A 13,093-nucleotide genomic window follows, 5' to 3' on the forward strand; every position below is an offset into this window, starting at 1 on the left:
AGTCAAAATTATATTTTTATGTCCACATTATAAATTTAGCAACAGGCTATGCACAAGACAATACAGCCTATTCACTTACAGCTTCATTAATGCAGTGCTAACAATAGAAAACCATACAAATTAGACAGATCTGTAACATTTAGTCTTACACACACTTTAATGTGGCCATTTAATGTCTTAACAAAATTGTTTGTTTATGACTACAGACTGATATTCATGAATTCTACACATTGAAGCGATAAGCTGCAAGCAAACCTCTGTTCAGCAAGAATGAGCAAGACCAAAAGTTTTCACATAAGGCATTTTAGCTTTCTAAAATACATAATTAGGAAGTACTTTCATTAATTTATTCAGGGCAAGATGGTATGCCACATGCTTTATGTCATAATTCATTGTTTTAATACCAAGCAGAGTTGTCAGACTTCTTGCATCAAAGTCTTATTAGAGTTAAAAGAAACAGGGGCAGGAGTTTCCAAAAACTCACCATGTGGACCAAACTCTGCTCCCACTGAAGTCAGCTGGATTTTCACTATTGACTTCAATGGAAGCAGAGTCAGGCAAAGTCCGAGCACTTCTGAAAATCCCACCCTGCATCTTCTACATAGTAAAAAAGAATCAGCAGCCTCACAACAAGAGTTTGAAATGCAGGGGTGTGGGTGTGTGTTTAACAACATGTGAAGTGAGATTGTCTCAGTCCAACCACTTGGTTAATGAGATTTTAAGCACTTTGGGCCAGGGATCATCTCTCTTGTGTTTTTACATGGGTCTAGCACAATGGAACCCTGATCTCTGGATTCCCTAAGTGCTACCGCAAACATCAAACCAGCAAACCACACACCCTTTAAATGACAGGTACCCACATGACAAAACAAAAACTCAGCTAATACCTCACACTCTGGTGTCAAGAGCAACAATAAACCAAGACGACGAGAACTGAGTATGTAAGAATTACTGTACACTCTCAACCCTACAAGTGGTCAGGCTTCATCGTCGTAGAGGATGCTGCCTGAGAAACATAGGGAAATTACTAATGTCTCTATGTTTGCTGTTTCTGTTCTATGCATGACATAATTAAACTGCCAATATGGTAATTTTTAACAGCACACCAATTTCTAAAAATGCACAAATGTAAACTTGTAAACTCCATATAAAACACAAACTTAGCTACAATTAATCCTGAGTATCCTGTCTGCATTTATGATTGTGGAGATAACCATCGAGACCAACCAAAAAAAAAAAAAAGTGTTTCAACTGCCTGAGAGTTCGAGACTGATTTCAGTTTTAGGTAAACAGCATTAAAACAGCAGAAGATTAGACAGAACAATTATAAAATATATACATAATCCATCTCAAATTGCATGCAAATTGGATTTAGCAGAGGCAATACTAAGCCTCTCAAATTGATGTTTATGTCAACTAAACTTTAACTATCAAAGGCATTACTATTCTAGAAGCATATATTCCACCAACTTCAAATTGTTTTAGGCATTTAAAATCAGACCACCTCATTAGAAAACAAGTTCACTGGGAAATGCAAACAAATATACTATAAAAATTGCCTGTGGCCACTATGTGTCACTGTTGATCTGTTTTTAAACTATTAAGTAGGTATGAATCAATATGGATCAATTAGGATAATGATAAGAAAATTGTTGTTCTTTTCTAACACAATGTTTTTGCTGCCACACACTATTCTTTTAATATGCACTGAAGGATTGGTGTCAAGAACATACATAGAATACAGTGTTGTGACCTGCAAAGAATATAGTCAACTCACGCTATTGTGGGAATTCTCTCTATAGGCTTGATAAGGTAAAGAACACAGTGTCTTTAATTCCACAGAAGTTACAAAACTTCCAAAGAAAACACTGCAACACCCTCACAGTATGGGGAGTCCACACTTTGGCTGATGTAGTCAAACCAGTTTTTTTTTGTTAGACACCAACGTAAATGGACACTTTTTGTCAAAGACTGGTCATGAGTTAGTTCAAAAAATTTCAGCTGCATTACCTCAAAAAGCAAGTCCTCCAGGGAAACAGGATCCATTTTGCTGTATGTTTTCCACAGATCCATGCTAACATCCATTAACTGCAAAACATTTTAATATATATCTTTTTACTGTGAAAATACTGTAGGTAGTGGGACATGCACAGATTTATGCAGCACTCAAGCACTTTATTAGCTGCTGAGTGCCGAGCTGTTTTGCAAGTCTAACCTCCAGCCTGCTTCAACAGTTTGTATGAATCTGAAACACTCAACCAATGGCATAAGCGTTTCTGATTCAAGACTGGATAAGATTTAAAAATTCTGGATAACCCAACCTAGAAGATTCATCTCCTTCACATTAAGTGTAGCATGTAACAGATATTTAGGTCTTATGTGCTTCTTTCATACAAACTGTATCCTAAAAGGCTTTTTTCAGAGTTAAATATAATAGAGTTAATTAAGAGCAGAGAAGAGAGACATTAACAAGTATAGCCAAAGGGGAAGAGACAAATTTGCAGTTAAGATTTAAAAAAAGATTGAGAGTCAATACGGTAGAGCAATACAAGAAAGCAATTCCAAATGGCTAGAACTGCAGAAAAGGCAACTCCTTATTATGAGTGAATGGTCAGAAAGGCAGACAGTACCAAGCTAAAGCAAGTTATAAGTTAACTGGCACTAACACTGATTAAAACGTTTTCCTCCATAGGTAAACATACATATGGAGCTATAATAATTCAAAAATATTCAAAGAGACACTGACATTTTAAATGCTTTCTAGATTTTGAAATATTTCAGAGTTTTCCAAAACGTAACATTGAAAGTTTCTTATATGACTGCTTAATCTAGTCATTTCAATTGCTCCCTTCATTGAATATGGCAACAGATTGCCTTCTAAGACACGCAAAAAGAAAAGGAGTACTTGTGGCACCTTAGAGACTAACCAATTTATTTGAGCATGAGCTTTCGTGAGCTACAGCTCACTTCATCGGATGCATACTCTGGAAACTGCAGAAGACATTATATACACACAGAGACCATGAAACAATACCTCCTCCTACAGCAGGAGAGTGGGGTGGGAGGAGGTATTGTTTCATGGTCTCTGTGTGTATATAATGTCTTCTGCAGTTTCCACAGTATGCATTCGATGAAGTGAGCTGTAGCTCACGAAAGCTCATGCTCAAATAAATTGGTTAGTCTCTAAGGTGCCACAAGTACTCCTTTTCTTTTTGCGAATACAGACTAACACGGCTGTTACTCTGAAACCTTCTAAGACATGGTTTCCATTAATTTGTCATTTACAGGTAAGCGCATTAACAGAGTTCTGTGCATAATAGCATTGTGAACATGTGCCACCATTGTATCATCACATCCGATGAAGTGAGCTGTAACTCACGAAAGCTTATGCTCAAATAAACTGGTTAGTCTCTAAGGTGCCACAAGTACTCCTTTTCTTTTTGCGGATACAGACTAACACGGCTGTTACGCTGAAACCTCACAAAATATTAAGAGATGTGATTATTAATCTTTAAATAGTTTGTGAAATATTGATTAAAAGTCTGAGTTGCTTTTGAAAAAGAACAGAATAACTACTTTAAGTATTAAAAATGTTTTTAAATATTCTAATGAGGATAATTTTGAACTGCAGGCGGTTCCTAGTCACTGTGCAGCTGCCCCCTTCAGGGGTGTGGAGACCCACAGATCCCCATTTTGTCAGGGATATTTTTAGTAAAAGTCATGGACAGATCACAACTTCCATTAATTGTACTTTTCTGCCCGCGACCAGGTCCCTGACTTTTACTAAAAATATCCGTGACAAAATCTTAGCCTTAACAATAACAAACTGAAGTACTTGCTTAATACATACCTCGTATTTCATGGTAAAGAAGCCATCACCACCGATCCCCTCCAGTGCAAAGGCCTGCACTACTGGCCACTTTTCTACAATGAACATATCAAATATCTGTAGATGACCTATAGGAATCAAATATTTCACAAAAAAAGTTAAATTACTACAATAAAGCATCAGTTTAATATATCTCACCTTTCTTATAATGTGCCAAAGTTATTCTGAGGGTCTAATATTTCTTTCTATATATACACAACAAAAGCTTTTTCATCTGGCTTGTTGGAGGAATGGGGGGTGCCTGTCAGTGAAAAATCTCAGTTAACTAAAAGGGAGGGAGTTTGCGCTCCACAGCTTCCCTTGGCTGGGAACCACAGCCAATGGGAGCTGCAGGAGGCAGCGCCTGTGGGAGTAGGCAGCTCACAGAGCCGCCTGCCACACCTCTGCCTAGGAGCAGACAGGACAGGTCGCCACTTGTGGGGAGCTGCCAGAGGTGAGTGCCCCCCGGATCCGGCACCCCAAGCCCCATCCCGCACCCCAACCCCCTACCCCAAACTCCATCCCAGAGCCTGCACCCCCTCCTGCGCCCCAACCCCACAACTCCTCCCACACGCTAAATCTCTAGCAGCAGCAGGGACATGTCGCCGCTTCCGGGGAGCCATGTGGAGCCAGGTAGGGAGTGTGCTGGCCCTCCACCTACAGGACTATAAACCAGACTTTCTATGAAGATTAGAAATGCTGGTTTATAGAGCTTTCCAGTTGGTACAGGGCCGGATAACACAGCTTTTATTGTAGTTTAAATATTTCACTGTGCTCGTTACAAAAAAGCAGAGTTCAACTGAAAGCCAAAGAAAACAATCTATTGATCTTCGATGCAAAAGGAAGAATACAGAACTAGCTGTAAGATCGACAATATAGACTGTATATGTAATTAAGAAGCAAAATAGTTTATGTACAGCAGTATTCTACTTTTGGAAAATATTCCAATATACTTTTGGGGGTTTGAGGGAAGATGGACTAAAAATTAATTGCATGAAAAAGTTAACATGGTAAAGTTAACCTGGTAAAGTTGAGAAACAATATTCAGTATTACAGAATTTCCAGAATGTTTAATGTTTTTCCCACAACACTAGTTAGACTATGCTGTATGTCCTTTACAATTTATGAAAAAGACTGAGGTCCAAGTCTCACAAAACCCTTCAGCAGATGGCTAACTTTACACTCATGAGCAGTCCCACTCAACTTAATAGAACTATTCACATTGAAATGTTTTTGTAGAATTTTAGGCCTATGAAGCAAAGTGTAAATAAGCGAAGGAAACCAGAAACGTAAGTCAGCAGTTCTCAACTAGGGGTCCAGGGCCACCTGGAGGGCCGTGAGCAAATTTCAGGGAGTCCACCAAGCAGAGCCAATGTTAGACTCTCTGGGGACCATGGCAGAAAGCCAAAGCACCGCTGTGCAGGGCTGAAGCCCAGGGCCTTGAACCCTGCCATGTGGGGTTCAAGCCGAAGCCTGAGCAACTTAGCTTTGTGGGCCCTCCTGTGGCATGGGGCCCCAGGCAATTGCCCTGCTTGCTACCCCCCAACACCGGCCCTGGCTTTTATGTGCAGAAAAGTAGTTGTTGGGCCATGGAGTTTTTATAGCATGTTGGGGGCGGGGGGGGGCCTCAAAAAGAAAAAGGTTGAGAACCCCTGCTATAAGTGACACGTTGTATGATAAAATGCCAAAAGTACCACAGAGGAAGTATAGCTTAACTTTTTGAATTTCCACTCAAGCAGTCACTTATGCTAAATGTTGCTTTATGCAATTTTTTTCATCTAAATTCCCTATGTTTTCATAAATAAAAAAAATTAAAGCCATTGAGCTTAATGAGTGCATAAGATTATCAGCGGAGCTTATAAACTGCTTGAATTGGAGAGTGACTACTGTCCAGCAGAATTTAGGAACTCTGCAAGAAAAAGTGCATCCTTAACTCAGACTAGCACAATGATTATTCATATATTTATGACTTGAAAACTATTGCATCTTCCGCTTCTAAGGAAGAATGATTATTTAGGAAACAAGTTTAAAAGTTACCAGCTTCTGCTATTTCAGTTATGAGTGCAAATTTTCTTATCAGAAAGTACAGTATAGGAGAGGTACATTTTCTACATTCACATAACACAAAAACTGCCATGAACTGACTTTGCACAAATCTGCAAATAAAGTTCACCTTTTGTCAAGACCAAGCAAGAAAAATGTTCATACAAAAGAAATTGAGCTATGAGCACCAAAATAAAGGAGAGTTAGAGGTGAATATGGAATGCAACCATAACTATCAACAGCGGTTACCAGCTGTCAACAGAAAGCCAGACTTACGGTAAATACATAGCTCAAAGATTTTTCTGGAACAGTATATTGCTCTTTTTAAAAAAAAAAAAAAAAAAAAGTCAGCCATTACAGAGCAAGTGCATTTCAGTATTTTTGCACCACACAGTGTATCCTGTTTCCATTCCCGAACACATTTATGAAGGAATATAAAATTAAAATGTTCAGCGTGCAAGTCTGGCAACAGATCATACAGGAAATCATGCAGTCCAGTTTCTTCTGTTCTAAAAAAGGAAGCTTGAATAAAAAAAGTTTATTCTTTCCTTATACAAAAGTGCATTTATCTGCAGCTCCCGTCAGAACAGAGAACTTCTGTACTTGGGCAAACACTTTTCCCAGCATGCAAATTATGTCTTTGCCTCAGGTTATGAGCGTTCACTATGCAGAGTGCACACACACTATTTTCTCTGAAGAGAAAATAAAAACCTCAATAAATTAAGGTTCAGATTCTAAGAAACCCAAACCGAATATAAAGTAATAAATTTATCCATCTCATTTTAATGTATTATCAGCCTCACTTACAATAAAAAGGAGCTTCCAGAGGTATTTTAACTTATTTTTGTTATAATGTCATACTTCTATTCTGACAAATAATGATCAAAGAATTCACCAAAACAGTGAAGTAATACAGTATTAACCCACCTTGGGAGCTGTAAGGAATGCCGATTCGACTACAATCTCGAACCATGTCTACGAAGCTGGCAATTTTAAATTCCTCTGCAGCTTCTTCATCTTCATACTGACAGGAGTGATTTAAAAATTAGTTTTATTAAACCTAACATTTTTTGGCTGGAGATCTTTACAGTTAAAATACATTTTCAATAAAGGTGACAACTGCCATTTTGCATAACCAATGCTGATCATACACTACATTATTCCGTACAGTAACAAAGGCTCTCTCAAGCTATTTATTTAACTTTGGAGATTTTAGCCATCATAGCATGAACATATAAAGGCCAAAGGGTACTGTTTGCAAAAACTAAAATGCAAAAGTGAACATGTTTTAACAAGTTTCAGAGTAACAGCCGTGTTAGTCTGTATTCGCAAAAAGAAACGGAGTACTTGTGGCACCTTAGAGACTAACCAATTTATTTAAGCATAAGCTTTCGTGAGCTACAGCTCACTTCACTGGATGCATACTGTGGAAAATACAGAAGATGTTCTTGTACATACAAGCCATGAAAAAATGGGTGTTTACCACTACAAAAGGTTTTCTCTCCCCCCACCCCACTCTCCTGCTGGTAATAGCTTATCTAAAGTGATCACTCTCCTTACAATGTGTATGAAAATCAAGTTGGGCCATTTTCAGCACAAATCTAGAAGGCTACACAGGAGAAAGCATGAATACGTCACTCTCAATTTCCAAGAAAGTCTCTCTCTCCCCCCCTCCTACTACAAAATGGACAGTTAAGACCAACAGGAGTGTCTGCGTGGAAACATGCACATAATAATGAAAGAGCTCTAAGTGCAAGGTATTCTTTTCATTGGAGAATTTCAAGACTCTTTACTAGTTATTTACCACAGAAGATTACGGAGAGAAAAACAGTTATCACCATTTTACATGATGAAGAAACCGGAACAGGGAGGTGAAATAATTTGCCCCAAGTCACACAGCAAGTGAGTGGCAGAACTGGGAATAAAACCTAGAATTCTCAACACTACTCCCCTGCTCTGGCCACTAGACAATCTGGTCTTCCTGATCCCTCTACTATATATGTTTATAGTAGCATGGTTGGGGGATTAAGAGAGGCTTACTATTTCTAACATTGTAGGGCAGCGTTTCTCAAATCTCCTGGGTGGTGATTGGGGGGAAGGGGGAGGTGCAAAGCAGTGGCAATCTGCCAGCAGGGATTGAGCCCTGCCCCCCTCTGGAGCCACAAATGCCAGAAGAGCAGGCAGCCAGTATGAGTTCACCACCTTCCTGGGAGGAGTGGGACTCAGGCTTCAGCCCTGGAGTGGCAGGCTCTGGCCCCAGGCTTTGGCTGCATGGCATCGGGCTCCATCCCATGGCCGCAGATTTGGGGCTCCAGCCGTGGGGCCTTGCGATCGTGCTCCAACCTCCAGCCACGTGGCAGCAGCTGTCAGCCCTGGGCTCATATTCCCCCACCCCCCAATTGCCCCTGGCCTCTGCTGTGTCCTCTGGCCCCAGGCTTCGTCCACACGCGCCGTCCCCCAGCTGTATGGCAGTGGGCACCGGGCCTAGGCTCAGGCCACCGGGCTTCGGCTCCAGCCATGCAGTGGCAGGTGCCAGCCCTGGGCTCACCCCCCACCCGCAATCGCTCCTGGCCCCTGCTGCCTCCCTCCACCCCTCCCCACCCAGCCCCCATCACCCATGGCCTTTGCTGCCTCCCAAGCCCCACATCTGTCGCCCCAGCCTCTGCTGCCTCCTTACTCACCTTCCCATCCAGGGCTTACTCAGCCCTGGCAAGCCAGGGGACAAATTAAGTCTGTTGTGAAAAGTGACATTTGTATGTTTGTTCATATCATTTTATACTGCCTTCCAGCCAGCTAGCAAGTCTACTGCTGTGAAAAGTGATATTAACAAACATACAAATATCATTTTTCACAGAAACAGACTTACTGGCTAGCAAGCAACCAAAAAAAGCAAAAGAAACAACAACAAAACATAAGAATATGCAAAGCACCTTATTTGTTTCTAATCAGTTTGGGTCTAGTGAAGAATAGAGACAAGTGTATATTTTTTGTTTTATTGAGTCTGCAAAAAACCCTACATAAAGAAATTTCAATGATTTGGATGTGTACATGTGCATATTTATTTGTTTTTCCTGAAGTTAATTAAAGTATTTTAGGAAAAATTGTCAGAGTGGCCACCATCAAGAGTTGGTAGCCACACTGGGAGGCCACCAAAAAAATCTGTTGAGAGAACCCCTGCTTTAGACCTATGAGTGAATAATACACTGATTAAAGCAAAACAGGAAATGGAAATACTATGAGAAAGTGTAAGCAGACTTTTCATAAAAGGCAAGCCAAACAAAGCCATTTTTATTCACAGTATGGGAAAAATTAAAATACTTACTAATCATTTTTTAAAACTTAAAGCAAGGATTTGATGCAGAGTCCTAGCCAGTTTTAGGATAACCCACAGATCATCCTTGTCTTGAGTAAGCTCAGAGAGGAGTTGTGCTCCAAAGGCTGTCAAGTTCAGGAAGATTTGCACCAATGTAGTTACACCAGCACAAAACCTTTATACCAGGGCAAATTCATACCACTGCCAGGCTTATTCCCCACCCCTGCTACCCCCAATTGGTGTAGTGTGTCTACACTGGGGATTAAATCAATGTAGTTATTCCAGAACATGTTTCTTTAAACAATCCCTAATTCTGCTCTCTCACAAAGTTTAATATGCAGCCCAAATTCCTCTCACACAACCCTCTTTCTCCTCCCTCAGGGAGTTGGAGCATACTCTTTCAGTTCAAAACCTGTTCCCTAGAGACTTTGTCAGTTACTCAAATTAAATTTTAAAATGCCTCAGACCTAGCTTTCCTGGTTTCCAGGGGGACACTGGAAGGTCTCTCATTACGGCTTTTCAGTACAATTGTCAATATATTGCACCACATATGTAGTATACACTCAGTATACTTCTGAAAGGTGGTAAGTAAGAATTTAAAATAAGTCTCTTTATTATACTATATCGCTATTTATAAGACATGTTTTCAATGGCACTTCTTTTCCATCACTGTTCAGTACAGTCACTTCAAAAACGTTGTGACCAAGTGGAAAGATAGGAGAACACTAAATTTTGCAAGATTCTATGAGAGCTGCACAAGCCGCATGTTACTTTTTAAAGCTTTGCCATTATTATTATTATAAAAGCTTAGTTAAAAATAGGCAATACTTTGGTATGCCACTGTAAAGAAAAACTACTAAACCCTTTAACAAACAGCCACAGGCGATCATTTATCAGAAAGAATCAATATAAAATGGTTTCTGAAGGACGACAAGATTTCACTGCCTACGAACAGCCAGAAGTTCTCTAGGAAACTAGCAGTCCCATATACATTTGAAGAAATGGCAAAAAAAGTCCATCACACTGTGCTGACATTTATATGCAGTACCCCAGAAATCAGCATCTTTACAGTACAAGCAAAAAGAAAAGGAGTACTTGTGGCACCTTAGAGACTAACCAATTTATTTGAGCATGAGCTTTCGTGAGCTACAGCTCACTTCATCGGATGCATACTGTGGAAACTGCAGAAGACATTATATACACAGAGACCTAGCTCACGAAAGCTCATGCTCAAATAAATTGGTTAGTCTCTAAGGTGCCACAAGTACTCCTTTTCTTTTTGCGAATACAGACTAACACGGCTGTTACTCTGAAACCTTTACAGTACAAGGAACCTCAGAATTTACAGTTTATTTCATTATACATTATTCAAATAGGGTATTTGGCTCATCTTTCTGTTCATAATCAGCAATTTGAATCAGCATCATGAGATTTCATTAATACTTAACCAGAGCAGATCACACACAATGAATCTAATCAGAGAACAGCAAAGTAAGCATATTTTTCAAACCCACTTTATCTTCTTAAAGAGATTAAAATACTTCTAATTGCACAGCACATTTGTGATGGTGTGCATGATTAATTACTACTGTAAATGAGCACAGGGCCCTCAGCTTTGGAACCTGTACCATTGCGGAGAGTGGACCAGATGATATGTCTGGGGGGAGAAAGCAGAAGGAGACTCCGCTGGTTGGAAGGCATGAGATGCGATGTCCTGAGGTTGGGGGTTCCACGACCACCACTCCCAAGAGGAGAAGGCGGGTGGTGGTGGTCGGGGACTCTCTCCTCCGGGGGACTGAGTCATCTATCTGCCGCCCAGACCGGGAAAACCGAGAAGTCTGCTGCTTGCCAGGGGCTAAGATTCGCGATGTGACGGAGAGACTGCCGAGACTCATCAAGCCCTCGGATCGCTACCCCTTCCTGCTTCTCCACGTGGGCACCAATGATACTGCCAAGAATGACCTTGAGCGGATCACTGCGGACTACGTGGCTCTGGGAAGAAGGATAAAGGAGTTGGAGGCGCAAGTGGTGTTCTCGTCCATCCTCCCCGTGGAAGGAAAAGGCCTGGGCAGGGACCGTCGAATCGTGGAAGTCAACGAATGGCTACGCAGGTGGTGTCGGAGAGAAGGCTTTGGATTCTTTGACCATGGGATGGTGTTCCATGAAGGAGGAGTGCTGGGCAGAGACGGGCTCCATCTTACGAAGAGAGGGAAGAGCATCTTTGCCAGCAGGCTGGCTAACCTAGTGAGGAGGGCTTTAAACTAGGTTCACCGGGGGAAGGAGACCAAAGCCCTGAGGTAAGTGGGAAAGCGGGATACCGGGAGGAAGCACAGGCAGGAATGTCTGTGAGGGGAGGGCTCCTGCCTCATACTGGGAATGAGGGGCGATCAACAGGTTATCTCAAGTGCTTATATACAAATGCACAAAGCCTTGGAAACAAGCAGGGAGAACTGGAGGTCCTGGTGATGTCAAGGAACTATGACGTGATCGGAATAACAGAGACTTGGTGGGATAACTCACATGACTGGAGTACAGTCATGGATGGTTATAAACTGTTCAGGAAGGACAGGCAGGGCAGAAAAGGTGGGGGAGTAGCACTGTATGTAAGGGAGCAGTATGACTGCTCAGAGCTCCGGTACGAAACTGTGGAAAAACCTGAGTGTCTCTGGATTAAGTTTAGAAGTGTGTGCAACAAGAGTGATGTAGTGGTGGGAGTCTGCTATAGACCACCGGACCAGGGGGATGAGGTGGATGAGGCTTTCTTCCGGCAACTCACGGAAGCTACTAGATCGCATGCCCTGATTCTCATGGGTGACTTTAATTTTCCTGATATCTGCTGGGAGAACAATACAGCGGTGCATAGACAATCCAGGAAGTTTTTGGAAAGCGTAGGGGACAATTTTCTGGTGCAAGTGCTAGGGGAGCCAACTAGGGGGGGCGCTTTTCTTGACCTGCTGCTCACAAACCGGGTAGAATTAGTGGGGGAAGCAAAAGTGGATGGGAATCTGGGAGGCAGTGACCATGAGTTGGTTGAGTTCAGGATCCTGACGCAGGGAAGAAAGGTAAGCAGCAGGATACGGACCCTGGACTTCAGGAAAGCAGACTTTGACTCCCTCAGGGAACAGATGGCCAGGATCCCCTGGGGGACTAACATGAAGGGGAAGGGAGTCCAGGAGAGCTGGCTGTATTTCAAGGAATCCCTGTTGAGGTTACAGGGACAAACCATCCCGATGAGTCGAAAGAAGAGTAAATATGGCAGGCGACCAGCTTGGCTTAATGGTGAAATCCTAGCGGATCTTAAACATAAAAAAGAAGCTTACAAGAAGTGGAAGGTTGGACATATGACCAGGGAAGAGTATAAAAATATTGCTCGGGCATGTAGGAAAGATATCAGGAGGGCCAAATCGCACCTGGAGCTGCAGCTAGCAAGAGATGTCAAGAGTAACAAGAAGGGTTTCTTCAGGTATGTTGGCAACAAGAAGAAAGCCAAGGAAAGTGTGGGCCCCTTACTGAATGAGGGAGGCAACCTAGTGACAGAGGATGTGGAAAAAGCTAATGTACTCAATGCTTTTTTTGCCTCTGTTTTCACTAACAAGGTCAGCTCCCAGACTGCTGTGCTGGGCATCACAAAATGGGGAAGAGATGGCCAGCCCTCTGTAGAGATAGAGGTGGTTAGGGACTATTTAGAAAAGCTGGACGTGCACAAGTCCATGGGGCCGGACGAATTGCATCCGAGAGTGCTGAAGGAATTGGCGGCTGTGATTGCAGAGCCCTTGGCCATTATCTTTGAAAACTCGTGGCGAACGGGGGAAGTCCCGGATGACTGGAAAAAGGCTAATGTAGTGCCCATCTTTAAAAAAGGGAAGAAG

At 41.9% G+C, this 13,093-nt stretch overlaps 1 protein-coding gene across 1 annotated transcript in view; it reads right to left on the reverse strand.

The window, feature by feature from the left end:
* The window catches only part of DNAAF9 (dynein axonemal assembly factor 9), a 137,172-nt gene that overhangs the window by 85,626 nt on the left and 38,453 nt on the right, over nt 1-13,093 (reverse strand). The window contains exons 5-7 of the mRNA XM_037898358.2: nt 6,839-6,935; nt 3,851-3,957; nt 2,011-2,088 (exon numbers count right to left, since the gene is read on the reverse strand). Coding sequence (XP_037754286.1) covers nt 2,011-2,088; nt 3,851-3,957; nt 6,839-6,935 — 282 coding nt within the window. The remainder of the gene's footprint in view (nt 1-2,010; nt 2,089-3,850; nt 3,958-6,838; nt 6,936-13,093) is intronic.

This window comes from Chelonia mydas, chromosome 4 (assembly GCF_015237465.2).
Source record: "Chelonia mydas isolate rCheMyd1 chromosome 4, rCheMyd1.pri.v2, whole genome shotgun sequence".
In the NCBI taxonomy this organism is placed as follows: Eukaryota; Metazoa; Chordata; order Testudines; family Cheloniidae; genus Chelonia; species Chelonia mydas.